The 23,634-nt window shown below is 38.2% G+C and overlaps 1 protein-coding gene across 4 annotated transcripts; it reads left to right on the forward strand.

Moving 5' to 3' along the window:
* The first annotated feature begins 860 nt into the window (after positions 1–860).
* slc25a22a (solute carrier family 25 member 22a) lies at positions 861–19,394 on the forward strand. Of its 4 annotated transcripts, XM_028035258.1 has the most exons (12): positions 861–1,083; positions 3,352–3,539; positions 8,903–9,099; positions 9,200–9,325; positions 9,454–9,509; positions 9,588–9,678; positions 11,078–11,132; positions 15,243–15,303; positions 15,458–15,602; positions 15,685–15,839; positions 15,928–16,003; positions 16,124–19,394. In XM_028035258.1, exons 3-12 carry the CDS (start codon positions 9,080–9,082, stop codon positions 16,275–16,277), a joined length of 939 nt encoding a protein of 312 aa, XP_027891059.1. In that variant the 5' UTR covers positions 861–1,083; positions 3,352–3,539; positions 8,903–9,079; the 3' UTR covers positions 16,278–19,394. The 4 variants fall into 4 exon arrangements, with proteins under 4 accessions (XP_027891059.1, XP_027891050.1, XP_027891067.1 ...); XM_028035249.1 differs by lacking the exon at positions 3,352–3,539; XM_028035266.1 differs by lacking the exons at positions 861–1,083; positions 3,352–3,539 and adding an exon at positions 4,439–5,455.
* Positions 19,395–23,634: the final 4,240 nt, after the last annotated feature.

Raw genomic sequence — 23,634 nt, forward strand, 5'->3', positions numbered from 1 at the left:
ATTATATTTATCTTATGGAGTGGCCAACTCAGGTTGCTTTCATGAATATGATAGAGAATCTGTGAAGGAAGCTAAAGATTAGAGTGATAAAAAGGAGGCCTTCCAACCTGCAAGAGCTTATCATCACAGATAAAGCCTCAAAATTGCATTGGTAACGTGAAAGCTTTGAAAGCAATGATCAAAACTGTTTGCAGAAGTGTTTCCATTATTTATTCGGCTCCAAACAATTGTCTTGATAATGTTTGTGGTTGATTTCTTTTCTTTTTTTTTTAACTATTCACTATTGATGAAATAATGATCATTTGAGCTTTAGAACATAAATTGTATAAGCCAGGTTTGTTTGTATAGCAAATACATAATAAAAAGATACACTCACTAATTATAAAGGAATAAACATTAGATCATCAAAATCATCGTATAACAACCTTAGGCATAAAAAAGCAATTACGTAGCTTTACAGAGTTTTTTTGTAAATTCCACCAAACACAGTGCACACACATCAAAATTAACTATATGTTTTTGTCTTTGTTCTATTTTTAAAAAAACCTTTTTTCTGCTCTACAAAACTGCATTGTCAGTGCATCTGTTAGAATAGATCACTGAATAGTTTTTGTGAAATCCATGCATTGTTTTTGGTCTTTAATTTGACGTGTTAGGGCCGCATTCTCAGTCTCAACCCCAATATAGCAGCTCTTGCCATTTTTATATTTTTATCCCACAAGGTCATTGTGCAGCGATGAACCGTCATGATGACGTAGGCTACCGTCCTACCATCCCCCTAGCCCCCAACACCTTTACTGCACTTGTGTGTGTAATTCTACTATACGCCACTAGAGGTCTCATTCAGATTCCCTGCTATGGTTTGCAGCAGCTTCTCTCTTACCAGCCAGTCTGCTCCCCTCCCTCCCTGCCCGCCTGCCTGCCTGGCTGCTTGCTTTCACTCCCACCTCCTCCACTGGACTCAAATGCTAGTAATTCCCGTAGGTTAGCTGCTATTGGAGTATCAGTCAAATACACAGAGTGAAACCGCATTGATTTCACCCCAGAATCACCCCGGAGGCACAAGCAGCGGAAACGACTCTGGTATGTACATAACGGGGATGCTCGTTGACGTTTTCTTTGAAAAATTCTCTCTGCTTTCCAGTGCAGGGAGTGTATATTTTGAAAATATCACCTGAAGATAACCTAAATACTTATCGTACATTTTTTAGCTAGGTGTAAAATGAAGTTAGCTGCATGAAGCAGTGGCTGGTAATGCTGGGGCTAAGATGCGCCTGACTGTGAGGTTGTCATTGAGTAACGGGAAGGAAATAATTTCCCGTCATGCAGTAAGTGTAGCAGTTTTAAGCTAAAGCGGATTAAATATGCATACTTGGCAACAACGTCGGCTTTAATATTTAGCTAGTGAAAAATGGCTTATGGCCATTACGTGCCATAAAATCGCCGAACCATTAAACACGTACAGGTGGTATATTGACTTTCCGTCTGTAACACAGAAGCGGTGGGTCGGCTGTCATCTTTAAGGGTTGTATAGACATTTGTAGTTCGCTTGTTGTTGGATGCTATCAGCATATTCACACATTAAACTGTGCCATTCTTTCTTTTTGGTAGAACAAGAGGAAGATACCTTCTGGTTGTAAATTAGAGTCCTAAAGTTCTTTAAAATATACAACGATACATGTTTATAAATTAGTGCTTTACAAAATGAATAATGCTCCTTGAACTATTTGATATTTTCTCAACATGAAATCATAAACCTCACAGTATTTAATGGATCACCTGACCTGCAAGTCTTTTGCACCCTCGAACAGCTATCTCCATCTTTTTTAATTTACTCTTATTTTCATCATCTCTGCTGAATGAAAGCATCTCCACAACATGAAGCTTTCACCACCATGTTTCATAATGGGAATGACCTGTTAGGAGCAACCTGGAGAATCAGTTTTCTCCCACTGAAAGCGTTTTGATAGTTGGCAGAAAAGTTCATTTTGCTCTGACTTGACGAAAGCACATGGCTTGTTGCAAATGGGAATTCGGATTGCTTTCTTTCCACAATTAAGGCCATGTTGGTGGAGTGTTAGTGAATACATGTCCACAGAACTGAAACTCGAGTTACCATAGTCCTTGGCTACTTATTTTTGATCAAAGCTGTAATTTTGGAGAGCTTAACTGGACAGCCATGACTTAGTAGGTTCAAAACTTGGAATGATATTTTATAAACTAAACTTGATTTTAACTTGCGTGATATTCATGATGCTCTTTGTTCTCCAACCTGTGAGGCCTTCAGAACAGCAGGGGTTTGCACTGTTGCCTTCTGGATTCAAATCCCAACCCAGGGGTTTTTCTGCATGGAATTGTCACATTCTACCCAAGAATGGTGGTTTCTCTCTGGGTACTCCAGACTTCCTCCCTTAGTGCAAAAAAAATGACTGTTAGCTGTATGAGCTGGACAAAGTGTGTGTGTGTGTGTGGATGGTTGTTTGCTCTGTGTGTCTCTGTGTTACCCAATTGGTGACCTGTCCGTATCACACAACCAGCACCAGCAGCTATGTGACTGCATAGAAGATTAATACTAATGTAAGCCACACTTCATTTGTAAAATAATTTCTCTTCTGCTCAAATATGCACTACTTTGCATTGGTGTAGCACATAAATACCAGTAGATTACGTGAAAATAAAATAATAAAAAAAAAGTTAAAGTGGCCTGCATGTTTTACAAGCCACTGCACCATCAAGGGTCATTATTCTGTAACCCAAGGCATCCACTGTAAAGGCTTCAAAGCCTTGTAAAACATACACATGGGAATATTTATTAGCTGAGCAGGATGGCAGAGGAACTTGCAAAAATTTATTTATTTTAAAACTGGCACTGGGAGCCTTACTTGTACATGTATGGAAAAGTTCAGGCTATAAGTGTGATAAAGCATTCCAACTACTTGGAAATAATTAATGAGGTGAGTCATTCTTAGGTGTTAGGTGACATCCTGTGGTATCTGCTGGAACTGTTCAGCATTTTAGACCAGAGCTTAGAAAATAGCTTTACTATGACTCATCATACAAACCTTGTTTTATTTTACTAGCTAGACTAAAGGGATTTCACAAAAATGTGCTAAGTATCCCACAAGCAAGAGGCTCACTGCAGGAGAAGGATACTTTTGTATCATCCCTGTGTGAGAGTTGTACCTTCATGTTGCAGTCTGCTGCAATCTGCAAACTGGAAGCAGTTGCAAAGATCCACTTTTTTTCCCCCTCCACAGAATATTTTCCCTAAGTCATTTGGATGTTTTTGGTGAAATGTGAGAATGTGAAGTTAGTCAGCAATTATTCTTCTCTTTTTTTTCCTTCAAATAGTAAGAAAACTGAGATTGAGGCAAAAGCGTGAAGATAAAGAAACCCCCAGATGGTTTACAGAAACAAAGCCTCCATGTACTACCTGTGGAGTCAGAGGAAGGACCAAACTCTTCACCTTTCATCTGCACAAAGAGCCTTTTTCTAAAACATAAAGCCTGACTCAACCTGATATCATTGGCCCGCAACAGGTGATTTCAAAAAGCACTCTGTTGTACTGTTTTAATGGCTGCAATATGATCTCAGAGCAGAGAATCAGTGACAGAAAATGTGTTTCTATGCCCAGATCTCACTCTTCTGGCTCTAAAAAATGGTTGGGAGCGAGCTCTCATAAGTATGTATTAAGTTTATAATCCTGATGGTGTAGGGAAGAGGAAATGTTAATCAGATTTGACAGATTTGATATTGTAAATGTTATCCCTTGGTCCTGTACTGCTGTGTAAGACTAAAAATATTCAGTATCTCGTAAATATTTGCAGCATTGCAGTAAAGCATTAAAATAGGAGAACACAGATAGATGTTAGTCTGGAGGATTATGACAAGCATTCCTTTTATTAACATCTATACGACCAATATGGACACATTGTCATGAAGCTAAATCAGATAGTAGATTATGCATGAGTCATTTTATTACAATAGTCCTTTTGCATTACTTTCTGTTTATACCTCATGTCTACATATCTCAAACTCTGGATTCATTTAAGTCATTCTTTGGCCTTGGACCCGAGTAGATTGTGAAACCCTGAATGGTTGTTTTGACTGTCTTCTTATTTATTTTCTTGTACATTACACATTATTTTATTCTGTATTTATTTTCCTTTTTTATCTGTTTTTAAATGTGGTAAATGAAAAAAAAATCCATAATGGCGTGAATCACACTTACATATTTTCTTAAAAATAACAAAGGAACTAGTCAAGTTGTCCTTGCCAGCAAGAGCTGCCAAAAAAATCAGCTTTTTACGTAGCCGTGAAAATATTTTGGTCCTCTTTTCCTTGCAGAATTGTTTTAATTCAGCCACTTAAGTTTGCGGAATATTTTCCCAAAAGATGTGATTTTGGAAAATATGAGAATGTGATGTTTGCATTGGTTTTTGCCTTGGAAGTATTCCATGAATTACATTTTTGTTTGATCTCTTTCATAAGATAGTCATGAATACTGACCTCAACAGAGACAAATGAAGCATACATCCCTTTAGATGTTGTTCTTTTGTGATTCTACTTAAGTCATTGATGCGCTCTGTGGTGTAGCCACTCCTAGGACAGTTTACCACTGATTTGTGTGTTGTCCATTTGTAGATAGTGGCTTTCAATCGTTTGTCTTGCAGTCCCAAAGTCTTACAAATGGCTTTGTAACCATTTCCAAACAAATAGAGGTCAATGGGTTTGTTTGTTCTTGAATATCTTTAGATTTGAAATTGACGTGTTGCTTTGACCTACTTCATTCAGCCTGACATTACGTGATTTCTTAATGCTAGACATTAGTCAGAAATCAAGCCTGAATTTGACTAAGGAGACTTAACCAAAACATGAAGTTAATCCCAATTATTATTAATTACTAAGAGGGACGGGGGAGTTGTTTCTTTAATAAATAAAATCATAATAGTACTTTTGGTTTTTACTCAGTTATCTTTAATATTACAATTTCTTTGAAAAGAGGGCTGATACATTTTCATAACAGTTCATATTATTAACAGTAATAGAAATATTAATAATGCAATGTAGCTCTAAACAGATGGTGCCTTGCGTTAGATCTGACCACTGTGATCTTGCAGCTCAGAGCATTACCCAATATATCTGCAGAAACACACTTCTGCTGTTGGGAGCTCAGTGTGCAGTGTGTTAATGGAACCAGCACATGTGAGACAGATGAACTGGTATCTACTGCCTGCTCTGAGCTAATGAAGAAGCTGTATTTGCTTTTCATTTTCTGTGCTGTCTTCCCAAGTCACATGGGTTCTTTTTTAGTGCTGATTGCAACAATCTTTGTCACCATAGCCACTCACTTCCTTGTATCTTTAGCCAAACTTGAATGTCATTCATTCACCAAGACCTTTACTCAGTCGGCACTTAAGAAGAGAGGAGCAGCACTGGAGCTTAGATTGAGAAGGTATTTGCCTCTGGCTGGTTGATTTGTGTGAAATAAATATGATTTGCATTCAGTTTGTGTTGGAAATAAATCGAGAAGGAATAGTCTGCAGATTCTTAAAGCTTGATTTCATCTCTTCAAGGTGAAATACCTTAAAGCAGTAGCTCTACCAACTACATCACTTCATCTTTAAATTATCCAGGCATTGATCCTGTTTACTTTTCCCTAATGCATCTGAGTGCAGACGTGCATCTGTCCATTTACTTATCTGCCTCTATTTGCGACTGGCAGGCTGCCATAGGTTTTCAGTATGACTGCAATAGTAAGAAAATTAAATATGGAAATCATCAAACTTTTCTATTTAAAATAAGCAAATTATGCCACTTGAAATGAAATATATTTAATTTAAATCCACCTTATTATTCAGACTTAAAAATTTTGAACTTAACTGAAGGCCATGAAGCATGCTTATGTTTGGTATGTGTAATATTAAATGTGTTTGCATGTACAAATTACTGTGTTTTAATCATTGATACTGGATTTTCACTAATTGGCAGCAACAGGTTATCATATTTACACGTCATATCATAAATAAAGAGTTAACAGTCTTATTGAATAACTTGTTCTGATGAACAAGGGTCACAAACTGGACTGCTATTTTTTCAGCACCATCATTGTGTGTTAGCTCTTCAGCTAATCAGCTGCATCCTATAGCTGCGTTAGTAAGTTGGCTAAAGTTAAGTTCAAGGTTCTGCACTGGTTGCATAATCACTTATTGTGTACTCATCAGTACTTATCAGCTACTGTGGTGCAAACATAAAAAATGAACTTTGTTCAGAAATGTTCAAGAAGGTGAGATTTTTTAGACCTCTCATGAACTGCTGATAATTTAAGAGCAGATATACAAATTTTGATTAACTGGGTGCAGAGTTTGTACTGCAGTTACTTTCAATTCCATTGTCAAAATAGAGAAAATAAATACAAAAAAAAAACAAATGAATAAGAATAAAGATAGTATGCACAAGACAGGCTTAACAGGACCCATCAGAAGTTACATAGTTTTATAATATTATGATGCGTTATTTAAAATCTTATGCAGAGTACAGTGGACACCCAAGAAAAAAAAGAAATTGTAGCACAGATTTGCCTTGAGTTTGATTTAATAAAGTAAAAATTTCTGTCCGTTTTGAGTGCAATAGCTTTAAGATCTAGCAAACTGCCACCCTATTGTTGGATTTAAAGTGCTGTGTGGTCAACCCACTCTGCCTGAAGTTTATCTCAGTTTGTCAAAAACTGGATTTTTCTTGCAGCTTTCAGCTAGATGTATTTTATGCTCCAGTTCTGAGCATCATTGTTACTCAGACACCCACTGGCTCCATTTCTCCAAGTCTGACTTTTCTCTGCATAATTAGTTGTTTACCATGTTCATTTATCTGCGCTTTAGTAATGTATCTATCATAACTTTATTTTGAGGCCAAAGCCTTTTATTACTTTAACACAATGCAGAAATATTCTACGTTCGGATATAGAGCAATTTAGTGAGATTGTAAGAGATTCCTTGCAGCCTTGGTTGATGACGAGTTTTTTTTTTTTTTTCCTGTGGACACTTCACAGTGGACCTACTTGTGTCCAAATACAGAGTCTAATTGTCATGACAAGACACTGCAGTCAGGCTTAGGCTTGGGGACATGTCCAAGCGCAGATGCAGTCGTGTGGATTAAAGTCGACAAGTAATGTTGATGGCATGGTGGAGAAGGATGGAGATGTCAGATTCACGCTGCATCTCACAAGGTGACAGGAATCTGGACTACCGCTACATTTAGTCTTTGGCACGTGGTTATTCAGTGGTCTAAAAAAATGAAGTGCTGAGTATGGAGTTAACACGTGTTTGTTCATGGGGAAGTAACTGTCAGAGAACAGAAACTAAAAGAACATGCTGTGAAAGGAAAATTTAGGCTAAATGTCACCGCTGTGAGAGAAAACAGAGCTAGATGTGCAGCAAAGACACACTCTCAGTGACCTCCTCTGAACCGCCTATCTGCTCCTCCTTCCTCCACCCCTGGAGCAGCCAGTAAAAGCCTCCAGTCCCCCATCCACCTAAACACGCCAGATGCTGCTGCGCTCAGTGCCAGCTAAGGTTCCCATGAATCTAAAACATCCACTCCTGCTGTTGAGTCTCCCAGAAAGAAGATCTGGGAGAATTTAGGACATTACCGTTGGCGTGTGCACCCCCCCACACACACTTCACACTGCAAACCCACCAGTCAGCAAAGATCTGAGATGCAAAAGCTGCGTTTACTGAGTCGTGACTCGTGACTGAGAGAGAAACGTTGGGGGAGGGCTGGTGGGAAGGAGAGAGGAGGAGAGCAGAGGCAGGTTTTGATTGGTGTATGGAAGGGTGGAGAGGGAAAAAAAAGGGGAAATTGGAAGCATCTTTTCACAGTAAAGACCCTCTGCGTCAAAAAATAGTGACACACATCTTGGATGTGTCGTTTTTTCCCCCATGTTTTCTTTCTGCATGCTACATCTGAAGCAGGCAGATTTAGCTGTGCTTGTTTTGCTCCAGTTTCCCGGCGAAAGCGCGTTTGCATAAAGCACGAGGCTTCAAGGTCACATGATGAACAGATGCTGTGGTGGTTAGAGTTGTTTCACCGAAGCCATTATAGCTTTATGTTAAGAAAACTGTCAGAAACATTTTCTTCTATGGCAGAACTGCTTACAGCGATCTTAACATCTGCTGTTCAGAGAGGAAATGTGTCTTTTTTTGCAGTTAATGCAAGAAATTTGCTGTATTAAGCTTTGTAGTTTTTTGTTTTTCTTTTTACATATCTTAGCAATTGCCTCATTGTGCAAATGAACGACAGTCACTGGCATCAGGCCTGGTTCAGTTCTGGTTGTTAAGATGTTTTAATTATAACAACCTTCAGGATACAGGAACCATTTTTCTCCCATTTATTTATTTCCATTTTTTTTCTCTGAATAATTGTTTTCAGGTATCACCTATTATTATGAAAGAAGTAGCACCACATCTGATTGTACCTACAGTGGTAATGGAATGTAGTGGTAATGAAATGAAGCTAATTGATTGGTTATTTCTTCAAATAACTATTGAGAATCTGGAATCTTAATTTTGTAAATCTGAGGATTTTTTTCTTACAGATTTAGAGCTATTATAATGCCTATTTGAGTGAGTTACTCTGTTTAACACTTTCAGCTATTGTAGTTCTGAAGCTCTTTCGTTACGTTTTGAATATTAGCAGTGAACATCATTGATTGGTGTCCTATAATCTTCTCTAATCTCCACAATGATATTCTAGTCGGACCAAACCTAATCCATGTTGATCTGTCACAGTCTGCATCTTAGCTTCTTGAAATGTTTGTTGTCTGTGTGCTGGTCCTGTTTTCTGTTGGGATATTTCTCTATCAGAATCACTTTACTCAAGCAGGTTTTTCTCTCTTTTCTGTCAGACTTACTTGAAGTAGCAACAACTGGATTAAATCGAGTGGGAAAACAAAGGACGACACCACTTTGTCTCACTTAGATAGCAGAACACCACTGGAAATATCATCTCAAAGAAAATAAACATCTCCAGAGTGACCAGCTAACCAACGTGTTTTACTGCGACCAGCCGGGGGTTCAGATAAATGGCTGATAAACAGATCAGGTAAAGATGACTGGGATTCATGATATTTTAATGATTTTGTGATATTTTCTTTTTCCTTTCATTTTTGTAACTTTTTTATTTGGTCTTCCGTTTCATGCAGTTTGCCTGCCAAATTGATCAATGGAGGGATTGCCGGGATTGTCGGAGTGACCTGTGTGTTTCCCATTGACCTGGCCAAGACTCGCCTGCAAAACCAGCAAAATGGATCTCGCCTTTATACCAGCATGTACTGTATAGAAGCTCTTGCCTTAAATCGCAACAGAGTTTACGGTTGTGCCATATTCAGAACTGATCTGTGTTGTCTTGCAACTTGTCCAACAGCACATGACCCCTGTTGTTGTTGTTTTCTTTCAGGTCAGACTGCCTTATTAAGACCATTCGATCAGAGGGGTATTTTGGGATGTACAGAGGTATGTCAAACACTTTTACTTTAAACTCTGAAACACACAGTTTTTCTTCATGGCTTTCTGTTGTTTTTATTCTCCTAGGAGCTGCGGTGAACCTAACGCTAGTTACACCAGAGAAGGCTATCAAATTGGCTGCTAATGACTTCTTCAGGCATCACCTCTCCAAGGATGGGTGAGGCATCAAAGTGCTGAGAGCCTGACTTACATTCACCTTCTCCTCTAATTCACTCTGAAGATTACTGCCGTGTTTACTAACATATCTATAGCTGAACATATTAGCTGCCTGCGCTTCCACCCCAAGGCTCCAGTTAATCCTTCACCTTTTTGTCCTCTTCTTGAATACTCAGAGGATTTTAAGATGCTACGAACTGTGTGGCTTATAACGTGTCTTGCAAAAGACACATTATTTATATCCCTTAAATTTGACCATATTTTGCTACATTACAACCATAAATGTACATGTAATTATATGTAATTTCCCAATATAAGCTAGCATATAATTGTTAGAGTAAGGTAATACTTGGTTATAAGTAAAAATTATGCATATACATTTCGCCCCATAAATTTAATCATATTCTTATATTGGAATGGTCCAGTCCAAGTCTAGAGCTAAACTATCAGATCTTTGTAAAGTCTTCATAGTAGCTCTTCATACATGCGCTCCAATCATCCAATTGAACTGAGGTGCTTCTTTAGCAATGAGCTTTTGTGGTTTGATCTCCTCAAAGCTTGTAGAAAACTGTCTCTGGACAACTTTCAAGTCAGTTCAAGAAATCTTTGCGGGTGATTTGAGTTAATCAGCTGTTTAGGATGTGACATCACGAGTTTCCAATATTAACTTATGTCAATGTTAAAAATGTCTGAATCACAAAATTTAAGGTTTTCATTTTCTTTAAACCGTAACCATCAAAATTACAAGAAATAAAGTCTTGAAATACTCTGTGTGTGATAAAACTATATAGTATATAAGTTTCACTTTCTGAAATTAACTTTTCATGATATTCAAATTTTTGTATAACGTTCATTCCCCTTTACATTTCTGCATTACTTTGTGTGGCTTGTCACATAAGAACCCAATAACATACACTGATAATTGTAGTTGTAAGGTGTAGAAGAGTAAATAACCCAAAAGTAGTTAAACGAGTATTAATACATTTGAAAGGCACTGCATGTAAAGTCACTTATATATGCACCAGCAACCCTCTTATCAGAAATCTGGTCGCCAGGTAACAAATAATGGTTCCATATCTCAAACATTAGCAACCATTATCTGGTTTTACTGAAAGCAAGAAACCATTGTCCGCCCCTAAAAGCTGCATTCACTGATAAACCCGAAGCTTTCTAGGACATCTATCTTAATCTCCATGGACACAAACATGCAGGCTGATGAATGATTGACTTGCCTGGTCCCAGTTGCTCTCCTTGTGAATTATTAATCTGTTCCTCTTCCTGACATGTTGATACAGAAGACAAAGATTAGCATCACAAGAACAAGCAGTACCTTTTTCTGCTTTCAAGGATGTTAAGGAATAAAGTTGATGTTTGCATTGTATCTTTCTTTTCCTCTTCAGAAAGCTCACTCTGGTCAAAGAGATGCTGGCTGGGTGCGGAGCGGGTACATGCCAGGTAAATGAGGAAAAAGCTGGCGTAGCTTCAATTGCACCCTACTTTAATCCATCTGAAACTCCTGACTTTAGCACACTCAGGTTGACTCGGGCTGCTGCCTCATTTGTCTCTGTCCCTGCAGCTGCAATCAGCCACAACCACATTATCGCGGGACATGGTAGTCAAAGAAACACGCTTAGAGTCTGTAGACGGTGTGATCTGGGTCTGATAGTGAGCTGTAATGTTCTGGTCTAATGAGCGATCTGCAGTCACTGTAAGGCTGTGCTGTGAGCAGGAAGGTACACGGCTAGCTGTGTAGATGTGTGTGATCAGAGAGGAGACATTGTGAGAGTGCTTAGCCATGTGCGCTGAGTAAGTGAGTCCGAAGGAAATGCTTCTCATCAATGAGGGCAAAGACTTCAAGCCTTAGGACTGTGATTAGATTAAGTGCAGCAGATCTTGGATTACAATCGCAGCTGAGAACGTGGTCGTCTCACCCTTAATCTAGTTAACTAGTTACTATGGTGTAGCTACAGGGAAGGCCGAGGCTTGACATTGAGCCAATTGGTGCCAGTAGATTTACACCAGACACACACACAGTCTCACTCAGTATTTATCTAAATCGAGTTGAGTGGAAAAAGTGAAAAAGTCTTCAGACCACATTTGTCATGTACAATCTTTTTAATTAAGATTGTATTTAAAAAAACAACACTAAATAGTGCATAGTTGAAAACTGGAAGGAAAACAGTAAGGGTTTTTCAAAAAGCTTCACAAATTAAAGTGGAATGTAGTTTTATTTAAATCCCCTTTTTTCTAAATAATTTAGTTGAACCTTTCTCAGTATAAATACAGTGGTTTTGTGAAAGTTTTAAAGGATTGCTAGAGTATAATAGTGTTAAACAGTAGTGTGAAGACCAAAGGACATAGCAGATAGGTCAGGGTTAGAATTGTGAAAAAGATTAACGTAATTATTAACCCTCCTGTTATGTTCGTTTCTAGGGCACAGCAAAAATGTTCGTGGGTCAATTTGACCCGGGGAGTGTTTAATCATGCCATAGTGTCAGAAACCAAAAAATTCCTCCAAAACATTTTTGTATCTAATTATTAACTCCAATACTAACCATTTCTATCAATATTTGTGCAATGATGTTTTTCTTATTTCTCAGAAATTAAGGATCAATGACGACAACCTACTCATTTACTCATTTGGACATAAAAAATGGAATTTACATTTTTAATGTCCACTGAAAAAAACCTAGACACAAAAAATATATAATTTTCTTGAAATGATCTTTGGTAAATTTTTTTTATATTACACTTCTTTTTTTTTTTTAATGGGTGATCTTTATAATTGAATTTGAGACACACAAACTGTTCAGGGTCAAATTGACCCGCTGACTAAAATCAAGACAAATGAGTCATGCAGAGAGTATTTATGTTTCCCTCCACTTCTGCTGAGTGTCACTCAGTGTGGGTGGAGTTTGTCCACAAGAACAGAAAATATTCCTGACAAAAGTTGTCTGCTTTCTCGCAGTTTCCTAGTGAAGTAAAGAGAGTGGTGAGAAAGTGGGCGTGTGTGTGTCGGCGTGTGCATGGATGTGTGTGGTGTTTGTGTGGTGAAATATGGTTCATAGCTGCAAGGAAACATATAGAAATGGACATTTTTAATCTTTTTTTGCACTTTAACCTGACTGCCGGGTCAAATTGACCCGAACAGTATCTATGTAAAAAGTAGACCTAGGGGTTGGTACAGATGTGTAAAATGAATTAATTTTCAATTTATATGTAGAGTGCACCTTTTAGGACAAATAGAAAAAGTTTCATGCAAAAAAAATACTTCCAACTATTTTAAAAAAATCTTTTAACTTTAAAACGGGTCAATTCGACCCGGAACATAACAGGAGGGTTTTAAAGGATTATTTTTATTAATCAGCAACAGCAGTGCTCTGTTAATCCAAAATTTTAATACATCTCAAACATAAATGTTTAAGCAAGTACAAATGAGGTTTTGGCTTTCTTAGGTAAATATTTATTTGTGCAAAATTATTGGGCAGCTATTATTATACAGAATTATTGCACATCTAAATAAAAACACAGATTTTCTCACCTCCTATTTTTTTATCTGTTTTAGTGAGAATTATAAACAAACAACTTAAAATTTTCCATAAACATTTTTTACTATAAAAAAAGAAACATTGACAAATATAACCCCCCTCATTTTCAATAACGGTGATAAAACTTTTTCATTTATGAAGTCTGTCAAGTTTCTTGTTCTGTTGCTGATCAGCTTTTTATTCAGTTATCAAGACACTTCAGAGAGATTGAACTGCCTAAGTTTTTAGTTAGGTTCAGGTAAAGCGAAGAACTGGCCATGTTACAAGTCTTTCAAATTTGGCGCCTTTACTTTACTTGGATTCATTGTTGTGCATCAAAATGATAGTCTTTTTGAACGATGCAGACTTATTTCTGCCCCTCTGCTTGACGAAAGTATTTTTTAAAAATTAGCAGTAGGTTTGGGGGTTGATTTTGAATCCATCTTCAACCAGAAAAGGTTCAAACAACACATCACCCCATCCATACCAGTACCCCTAATTCGAAGTGGATCACTGATCCAATCATGGCCCCATCTATCTGGGGTAAAGAGTCATAAAACCTTTGATAAATCTGTCTTCAGATATTTCTTGGCCCGGTCTTCACCTTGGTCAGTGGCAGTTGAGTTTCAGCCCACCTGACAATGTCCATGTCTCTAAGCTCTAAACATCTTGTACTTCTAGCTATTAGAGGCAGATTATAGTTATAGAAAAGGACAGTGCTGAAAGATAATGGCTTCCTTGTAGCTTAACACTTTATTTTTCTTTTCTTTGTCAACATGTTTCTTGTGACCCTGTTGACTTTTTGCAACAAAACATCTGATAGTTCTGTGATCCCGCCCCGATATCTTATAAATTTCAAGAGTCTTCACTGCTCTGACAGACGTTTGGTAATGTTTGACTTTTCAGAGTTGGTTAAATCTCTTTTGGCCCATTTTGCCTAAAGAAAGAAGTTGCTTAATAATTATGCACACCTTGATATAAAATGTTGACGTCCTTAGGCAACACAATTCTTCATTACACAGATACACATCACCTGATAATCATTAGGCATCCAAGTTCATCCAGCTTGGAGCTAGAAAATATGACATGGTGAAAATACTTACTTACCTAATAAGTGTTGATATAGTGTATATTATAAAATCATATTTCAAGGTTTAAAAAATTTAACAGAACTTTATTAAATCTAGCAATCAAAGAGTATAACACACCTGCAAACACTTCAAGACATGGCCGTCCACCTAAACTGTGAACTACACACATCTGGCCTTGCGAAGAAATATAGTGTTGAAAGAAACCCAAAACAATTCTTGAAGGGAACACAGCAGGCATAAATACGCTCTGGTCAGATGAGACCATCATTTTGCATTGCATGTTTGAAAACTAACTCTGCTCATCACCCTGAACACACCATCATGTTCTTGAAATATGGTGATGTTAGCATCTTGTCGTGGGAATATTTTTCTTTAGCAGACACTGGGAAACCAGTTGAATGATGTTGGGAAAACGAATGAAACCAAGCACAGGGAAAAGCAGAATACCTGCCACAGCCTACAAGAGACTTAATACTGGGTTGCCAACAGGACGACAACCCTAAACACACGGTCCCAGCAACAAGGCTGTGGTCAAAGTCTAAACCTAAATCCAACTGAAAATCGGATGCTCTCCATCTATTTAGGCTAAAATTGAGCTAACTTGACAATAAGAAGATGGAAAATGGCAGTTTAGATGTGCAGAACTGGTAGAGACATACCCAAAGACTTGCAGCTGTAACTCAGGTATTGACTCAGGCGAGCTTAATACAAACCGATGCCAGATGTAAAAATCATATTACCTGTTCCTTTCAGTTAATGATTATAAGCTGATTTGTTGTGGTCTATCAGGTAAAACTTCAATAAAATAATTTGAGAAATGTGATACTGACTTGACAAAATGTGGAAAAGTTCAAGTAGCACTCTAAATTTCTACTTTTTGAGAGACAAAGCTTGTGCTGCATGCGTGGATGTTTTGTTTGACACATTTTATTTCTGTTTCTTCACAGGTTGTTGTAACAACTCCTATGGAGATGTTGAAAATCCAGCTGCAGGACGCAGGGAGGCTTGGTAAGAGGAAATTGGACATATTTTTCAATATCACAACCTTCAGTGTCATTAGGAAAGAGCGCCCTCGTGTGGTGTTGTTAGAGAATATACATACACATTTTGTATTGGATAGCATTAGGAACTCAAGATGTATTTTGCTTCTCATGGACTTTAGCTGCTCAGAGGAAGCTCATGCCAGAGACGGTGGCAGCAGGAACTGTGGAGACAAAGTCCCCGACAGCCATGCAGATCACCAGACAATTACTGAGGGAAAAGGGTATTGCTGGACTCTATAAGGGCCTTGGTGCCACACTGCTCAGGTAAATTAGTGACAGTTTCTATAACAAACTCTGATCCATTTTCCATGCCCAGGCCTGACTCTTCTTTTTGTTGCGTATGCAGGGATGTTCCTTTCTCCGTCATCTACTTCCCCCTTTTTGCTAATCTGAATAACCTGGGGAAGAAAGACGCAGAGGGCCCCGCTCCTTTTTACGTGTCGTTCATATCAGGCTGCGTTGCAGGAAGCACAGCGGCTGTTGCAGTCAACCCTGTTGATGGTGAGCTGCCGTGTTTTGATGCATTTTCAGCAGCATACACACCGATACTTGACGTTTAAAGTCTTAACCTGGGCTTACTGAATTGCAGTGATAAAGACTAGACTTCAGTCCCTTACTCGAGGAAGCACAGAAGACACATACTCTGGAGTGATCGACTGTATCAGGTGACCTCATTATGTCTGTACAGCTAAAGCAAGTGTGAAGTCTTCATTATTATCTCTGCAGGCAGATTATTAATGCTGCTCCTTTGTTCTGGTGTAAGTAATGACTTATGTCTTCTCCAGGAAAATCATGCGCAACGAGGGTCCTTCAGCCTTCCTGAAGGGAGCCTACTGTCGCGCCCTGGTCATCGCACCTCTGTTCGGCATCGCCCAGGTCGTCTACTTCCTGGGCGTGGGCGAATATATCCTCAGCTTCTTGCCTAAGAAAAACAACTAAGACGCGCCTCTGTTCTGCCTTCCCTCCCATGATGCATTACATCAGCTCCATGAGGATTCGTCTGATTCTTAGAGGTTTTTTTTTTTATTATTTGGATCTCATTTATTTTTGTTTTTAAATTGTTGTGCTGAATGTTCAAAAAGTTCAGAAGGGAGCCTTTGTTTTGCCAAGATGCCTGTGGCAGCGCACAAGTTTCCAGTTGGCAAGCTCCGCCACAGCAGCTTTCTGGAAATCATGCTACAAACAGAGGTCTGTAATTAAATGATTTTATTGTACTTTTAAATATGATTGTCAAACCTAGCAAATTAGATGTACTGCCCTTGGCTGCAGCAGCTCTGCAAGCCGTTCAGTAATGCTCTTTGGAGGCTTCATTACCCTTTCAATATCAGAACTACGTGTTGCATTTTATGTGAAATTTCTATTTTCCTCTGCCCTAAATTGAGCAATAAAGTCAAAATCTTCTGTTAGAAATATATAGAAAATCTGGAGTAGGCATGGGCCAGAATGAAATTCTCATGGTATGACAAGTATGTGCACAAAAACATGATAGTACTGGTTTAGACATAAATTCTGAAACAACAATTCATAAAATTCTTTTAATTTGAAGCAGAAAATCAAACAAGTATTGCTACTCCTGCTAAAATTATACTACAATGAGTTATGATATTGTTAAATATCAAATATATTATGATTAAGAATATTAATATTTTATTGATAAATGGACACAAGCAAATATGCAAGGATTTAGCTTATTATTATGCAGAACATAAATTATACACATAGTTTTGTGGTTTTGTTGTTTAGAGAGAGAAACTATAGTGGTCTACTAATATTATTAGCTGGTTAATTAGATAGCTAGCCTGCAGCCAGCTGCTGAACAGACACACCAAAGTGTGACAACAAGTGATAGGTGGAAATCAGTTGGCTTTCATGAACAGCTAATTTTGTTCTTTCTTGAACACAAGGACAAAAGGTAGCAGCCTTTTTAAGCCAGCTGACCAACAGCATGCAGAAATAGTTTGGGGAGGGGCTTCGAAAAATGTGTTGTTGTTTCCATGGCTCCTTGTTAGAAAAACCTTTAGTTGAAATAACTGTATAATGTAAACCTTCAGTGTAACTTTTTAAAACCATTGTAATACATTGATTTCAGTAATCAGCCCATGCCTAATCTGGAGCTTTAGAGCATTACTTAGAAAAAAGTCAAACAGTCTTTATGTAATGAGAGAATACTAAACAGTGGGAGTCTGGTTCATGCCAAGTCCCAGGGCAGTGTGTTGATGTGATACCAGCTCACTCCCTATAATCTTTCCTGGGAATCTACTTCCCTTTCCCTGTACAGTAAGTGGTTGTAATGAACTCAGCGGTTCAGCTCAGAGCAGGCTTTGATTGCCTTGGCTTTTTAAGGAGATCAGGTTCCATCTGATATTTAGCTTAGCCACAGTGGTTCTAATGTTTGGCCTCCGAGAACAATGTCTGTTTTTTGTTCTCACCCCATGCAACTTCTGATTATTGTGAACGGCCACAAACTATGTGGTGCTGAAGTTTAAATTCGAAACAAAATCACAGTTGAGTGATCATCGAGGAGATTGCCTTTGAGCTTTAAAACCCTTGCGTGCTGAAATGTTCTGCAATCTGTGATTTACTGTGGATTTCTAGATGGTCAGACATCATGTTGTGAAACCTGTAGACGCAGACTTGGTTTTTTTTTTGTTTACACAAGAGTTTGCTCTTCATTTTCCAGCTTTGTCCAAACTTGCGTTCAGTGGCAGGACCCAAAGAGCTAATGAAAAATGTTTTCATTCATTTGAAAAGTCAGACCAGTGCGCTCTCAGTGTTGTGTGATTTGTACCAAACATTTCTGCTTGTTTGCTTTATTGGTTTTGTTTGCTTTAAGCTGCCGGGCGTAAAAAAGAAAAAAGAACAGCCCTGTCGTATCTTGTTTATGCATCACAACACTGAGGCGCCCTGCCATTGGTGTATCTAGTCGGAGATCAAGGTGACTTTGATGTGTATTATCCAATCACATTCCTTCCTTGCTCCCACTGGTCAAGCAGCTCTTCACTTGTTCTGTTGCACTTCTGATGCAACTTTTTCAGTGTGATATCATTTGTGGGAGTGAGCTTTATTTATAGATATTCCCTCCTAGAAGCAGTATAGTGTTATATATTTGTATGGGTTTTTTTTAGTGTTGTATTGTCTACTTTGTTATCTATATTGTACATATTCAGATGAAATGGACTCTGTTTTAGAATTTATTGTTTTTGTACATTTTGGTTTATTTGCACACCTACCTCTCCACCTTTCCCATTCAATTCATGTTGTGGTGATTTTATGTTAGAATGATAAGTCAAATGAAGGAACATCAAAGAGTTTTTTTATTACTGTACGCCAAGGGGAACACTAGCTGATCTTCAGATGGATTTTTTTTTTTGGAGGTGCCATTTTCCCGGACTATGAGTTAAATCTGTGGGTTCAGCCACTTGTTTGAACATAGGACCAAATGAAGAATCTTCCTGCTGAAGTTTAGTTTCCAGTGAATGACATAACAATAAATAAATGCACACTGAGGAAGACGAGCTCTAAGGAAGCTGCTTTGTTAATGTCTGAATGGTGCTTCTTCTACGAGGCTGCTGCAATACGACAGAGGCTGCACTAAAAACCGAGGCGGCTAAACTCAGCCTCTCTCCACGTCTTACTGTAACTGAAAGCCATAAATCAGGGAGGAGACCGCTAGACACCAAGTGGCATCTTTCAACAGTGGAAGCAGACAATAAGTTTGAGGGAGGTGAAAAAAGCAAAGAGAACCACCAACTCATTTAAATTTGTCTTTATTATTATTATTAATATTATTTTCTTTGACATTCTGACTTGATTTTACATGCATTTCTGTTCAGATGTTTACCTGCAGTTATGGGCATGGATTTAATTTAACTTTTCTTTTTCCAGGTTAGAGAGATGATACTTTGTACAACTATGTTTTTTAAGAACAAGAATTGGGTGCTTAGTATATATTTCTAACATGGGTCTAAATCCACCCAGGGTCAAAATTACACATTGCATTGGTTAAATGCTCCAGGAGCACAAGCAGCAAAGCAGACCCTTACAAAAAAATCCCATGAAAGTCACATGTGACTTTCAAATGTGATCACATGTGCCACATGAAAGCCACACATGTGGTTCACACAACGTTTCACATGTGAATGATGTGAATCACATGTGAAAGCACATGTACATGTGTGACTTTGGAACATTTTGTGGTAAAATCACATGATTCCCATGTGATACACGTTTTCACATGTGTATCACACGTGCATTACGTTTTATATGTCTCACATGTGAGACACATTGATACACAAGATGTGAAACCCATGTGGATCACATGGTATACCAACCCATCCTCACTCCCAACTCGTCATATTTTGACGCATGGGACGGTCCGTCCTCGTCACATGTTGACGCGCAGGGTACCCTTTCGCGTCAATATGTGACGCGAGGTGTTTTACACTATGCCTTACCATAATTTTTGCCCTAAACCTAACCAAATCGTTGGGTTTTGAAGGTTCGGCAGCAGTTACGAGAACCCTTCGCGTCAAAAATCCATGTAAAACATGTGACATTCCCAAATTGTCAACATGTGACGCTGAAGGACCCTGCCCAAGTCGTCAACATATTGACGCAAAGGGTACCCCCTTCGCGTCAATATGTGACGCATGGTCAGAAAACGTCCCAACTCGTCAATATATGACGAGTCGGGAGTGAGAATGTGTTGGGTATACACATTTGCAACACATGCAACAGGTGTGAAATAGTTGAAAATATATACAATTATAAAATAATGGAGCCACATTTTTTTACCATGAAAATTTCCAAATTCTTCATATTATTCACTTTTGTGAGGTCACATGTCAATCTCATATAATTTTATAAGACATAACTGCATACTAAAGTAAACTTGTAGCTATTAATCAAGACTTCCAAGACAAGTATATATGTACACAAACAACAATTTATTTACTTCTTTTTGAAACTTGAGAGCCAGAAACAACTTTTAACATCTGAGCATGACACCATACAGATTTGCCCCAAATCAGGCCCAGACAATAAACGTGTGGAAACCAGATGTGTAGAAACAGGTTTAATACCATCAGTGCCAGTCCAGAGAGGGAAAACAAAACCTCAGATAAAACCTCAGCGACTGATCCTTCACGTTGTTTCAGGAGAGACTGTAGCATTCGACTGTGAAACCAACATTGAGTATCCTTAATGTCTTCAAGGAGGGTGAGAGAACACACACACACACACCCACATGTTGGCATTGGTGGCTTGTACAGGGGTCTCCTTATATGTTCCAGTAACCACAGGTGAAGGTGCTGTGGGTGGTGATGCTCAGGTGGGGAGTTTTCCTTCTCCAGTGCTGAAGGTGATGAGGTCTCTGGCTGTTCTGATGTGTTGCCCCATTCATTCCTCATCTGAGCTTCACTGGTCCACTGGCCTCGAAACAAAGCTCATATGACCTTGACTACATTTTATGTACACACACAGCAGAGTCCTACTTTTACATTAGCATGTAATTTACCAGAATGACATGCGGTGCTCTGATCTGCTAAATAAAGCAGCATAACGTGACGTTGTTTGGTGACTATCCTGTGCCAGGCTAAAAAAACACTTCAGTTGATCACATGTGGAAAATGGGAACCACATGTGGAACATGGGAGAACCACATGTGACCCCATGTGAATTTAATGGAATTTTTTTGTAAGGGGTCCCTCAGCATGATGCTGCCTTGGTACTGTCAGGGATATCACATTGACTCCACTGATCATTCTTTTTAGTGTTGTGATAAAACTAACAATAAGCTTCTAAAGGCCCTGATATCAATTCTACTAAAGATATGAGAGTGATTCTTTAATGTGGGAACTTAACAAGCCAATAAGAACATCAGATATCTAGAATTATGCCTGAAGCTTGCTGAAGGTCTTAGAAAACAAGTGATTCAAGACATTTTGCCAAATATAAATAATAAAACATAGAGAAAATCCTGTAAAAACTGTAAAACTAGTTTTGTGATCTATTATTGTTCCAACCTGGAAAAGAGAAGAGCTGAAATGCATCATTAAAAGCCCAACATCAAACATTTCTGCTCTAAGTAAGTGAATGTAAAGTTCTGTCCAGAACCTGTATGCTGTGATTATGGTGAAATGGTCTGTTGTAATGTTGATATTACTGCTTGATTTATTTTTAAACCTCATCCCTTCTCCTTCTCCCTCTTTAGATTGTTTTCATCAGTTTTCAGCTGAATCTCAAAATTCTTCTTGCTTTCTTTTGTTTTGTTTTTTATTCAGCTGTGAATTGTTTCACCGACCTTGTGCATTCGGTTGTGTATGTGCGCGTGTGTGTCTGATAGTGTAGTGCTGTAGTTGAAGTGTAGTTGTTGGTGTGCTACGGTTTCTCTTTTTTTCTCTCTCTGTTTACTCCCTCTGTGTGTGTGTGTTTTTTTTGTCACAATCCTCTGCCAGTATGCAGGTTGTGTGCAGAGAAACTTCTAAAAACACCAAATGTACTATTCGGAGTGTGTACAATCAGAGAAAGCACAAGGGATTTTTAGGTATAAGATAGCACATGTTTCTCTCTAAATACTCCACAAGCTGATTTGGAGAACATGTGTCAAACTGATTTATTTCTTTGAATCTGTTGCTATAAATTTCTATATAAAAGAAACATATTTATCTGCAGTGCTAGTCAGAACTTTGCATGCACTCATCAAATCGTTACATGTAATTATTTGAGTTGATGTTTTGCCTGGATACCGAAAGGATTCTTGCAAGATTAGAACATTACATCGGACCAGTAAAAAACATTTCTGAAACAAAAATGTGGGCTTAATGAAAAGTGTGTTTAATATGCTTTTATAGGTTCTTATAACTAGATCTCAGAACGGTACGTTCCAATTCATTGAATATTTTCTTTTTATAAATAATGGTAAATTCGGATTGTTTTGGGATCTTTGTCTTGTTGAAACACCAAAATGTGTTTAAATTTTAACCACCTGACCTGCAGTAGGTTGTCACCCTTAAATGCTGGAAAATTGGTTAAAAATGATCAAGAAAGAAGGTGAACTACTTGCAAACTACGCACCTTTATCTCTAATCAGATGTGTGGTTGAAATCTAAGTGTTGTTGACTGTCTTAACAGACACATTAGAACAGATTTTTTTAAGAGATACAGCAGGTTGATGTTAAATTTTTAGAAATCCTTGACTATAAATTTTGTTCGCAATGCTAATGTTGAAATTAAATAAACATTTATTGATGTTGATTTGACCATCTACCAAGAATTGTGGTCAAAAATCTAGCCAGAATCATGTCAGACGCTATAACAGCCATGCTGTCAAGGTGCAACTAGTAAAGAAGAAAATGGGACTCGGATGTACATTTTTTGACCGTGTGTGGGCTAGAAAAAAAATCCATGATAAATTCAAACCTGGAACCCTATGTCTGTTTTAAAAATAATTTAAAGCTGTATAATTATTCCTCCATGTGTAAAGATTAGCTTCAATTAATCAGAAAGCGTACCCAAATTATTCAGAGTGTATGCAAACATCTGACCAGCACTGTATATTTATCTATGTCTGTAAACCTAGAGGGCTGAGACCCACATGGTAGTGTCCACTATGTTAGATATAAGCAGTAAGCCACAAGATGTATATCGCCTACATATTCTATATGAATCAGATATAAGAATGTAACTTAGATATTATGAGATGTATTATAATTATTGTGAAGAGTTTATAACATTTTAATCTGAAGATTTGTGCTTTACACTTTCACTGAAAAATTCATGAGCCAGCTTACTGTTATGCAATAAGTAGCCACACACACTAGCGTGTTAAGAGAGGAGGCACTGAATACAACCAAGTAATCACAGCATCACACACACACACACACACATACAGAGTATTATTATTGCAACCAGGAAGCTCAGAGGCCGTTCGGACTCTGGGCTCACCTCGCAGCCCTTGTTCTCTTCCTCCAAGAGGAACCGTGCAATAAAGCACTTTAAAAAACGAGGACCCCCGCCTTCGATCTGCTAAGCCTCTCTATCACAGAGGCCGTTTGTGAGGTAGTGTGGTGAAAGGCACAGTTGTTTGTTAACATTTGTCTGCAACGCAATGGAAAAGAAAAAAAAAAAATTGTGTTCTGTGTCACAATTTACTGTTCAATAAACTGACTGTCCTTAAATTGCCTGTCGTAGTTGTCTGTCCTGAAGGTTGAGAGCCTTCCACTCATCACTGTATCTGCTTTCAAGGTCCAGCAATTATTTGACAGAATACAAAAGAACTGACAGAGTGTCTTTGTCT

The sequence above is a fragment of the Xiphophorus couchianus genome, chromosome 2, assembly GCF_001444195.1.
Source record: "Xiphophorus couchianus chromosome 2, X_couchianus-1.0, whole genome shotgun sequence".
Taxonomy (NCBI): Eukaryota; Metazoa; Chordata; class Actinopteri; order Cyprinodontiformes; family Poeciliidae; genus Xiphophorus; species Xiphophorus couchianus.

Bases quoted from the DNA above. Each gene is read 5' to 3' on its own strand.
- slc25a22a (XM_028035258.1), top strand. From the start codon at position 9,080: ATGGCTGATAAACAGATCAG. The intron at 9,100-9,199 runs GTAAAGATGACT...CGTTTCATGCAG, and splicing joins ATGGCTGATAAACAGATCAG to TTTGCCTGCCAAATTGATCA. The intron at 9,679-11,077 runs GTGAGGCATCAA...TTTCCTCTTCAG, and splicing joins CATCACCTCTCCAAGGATGG to AAAGCTCACTCTGGTCAAAG.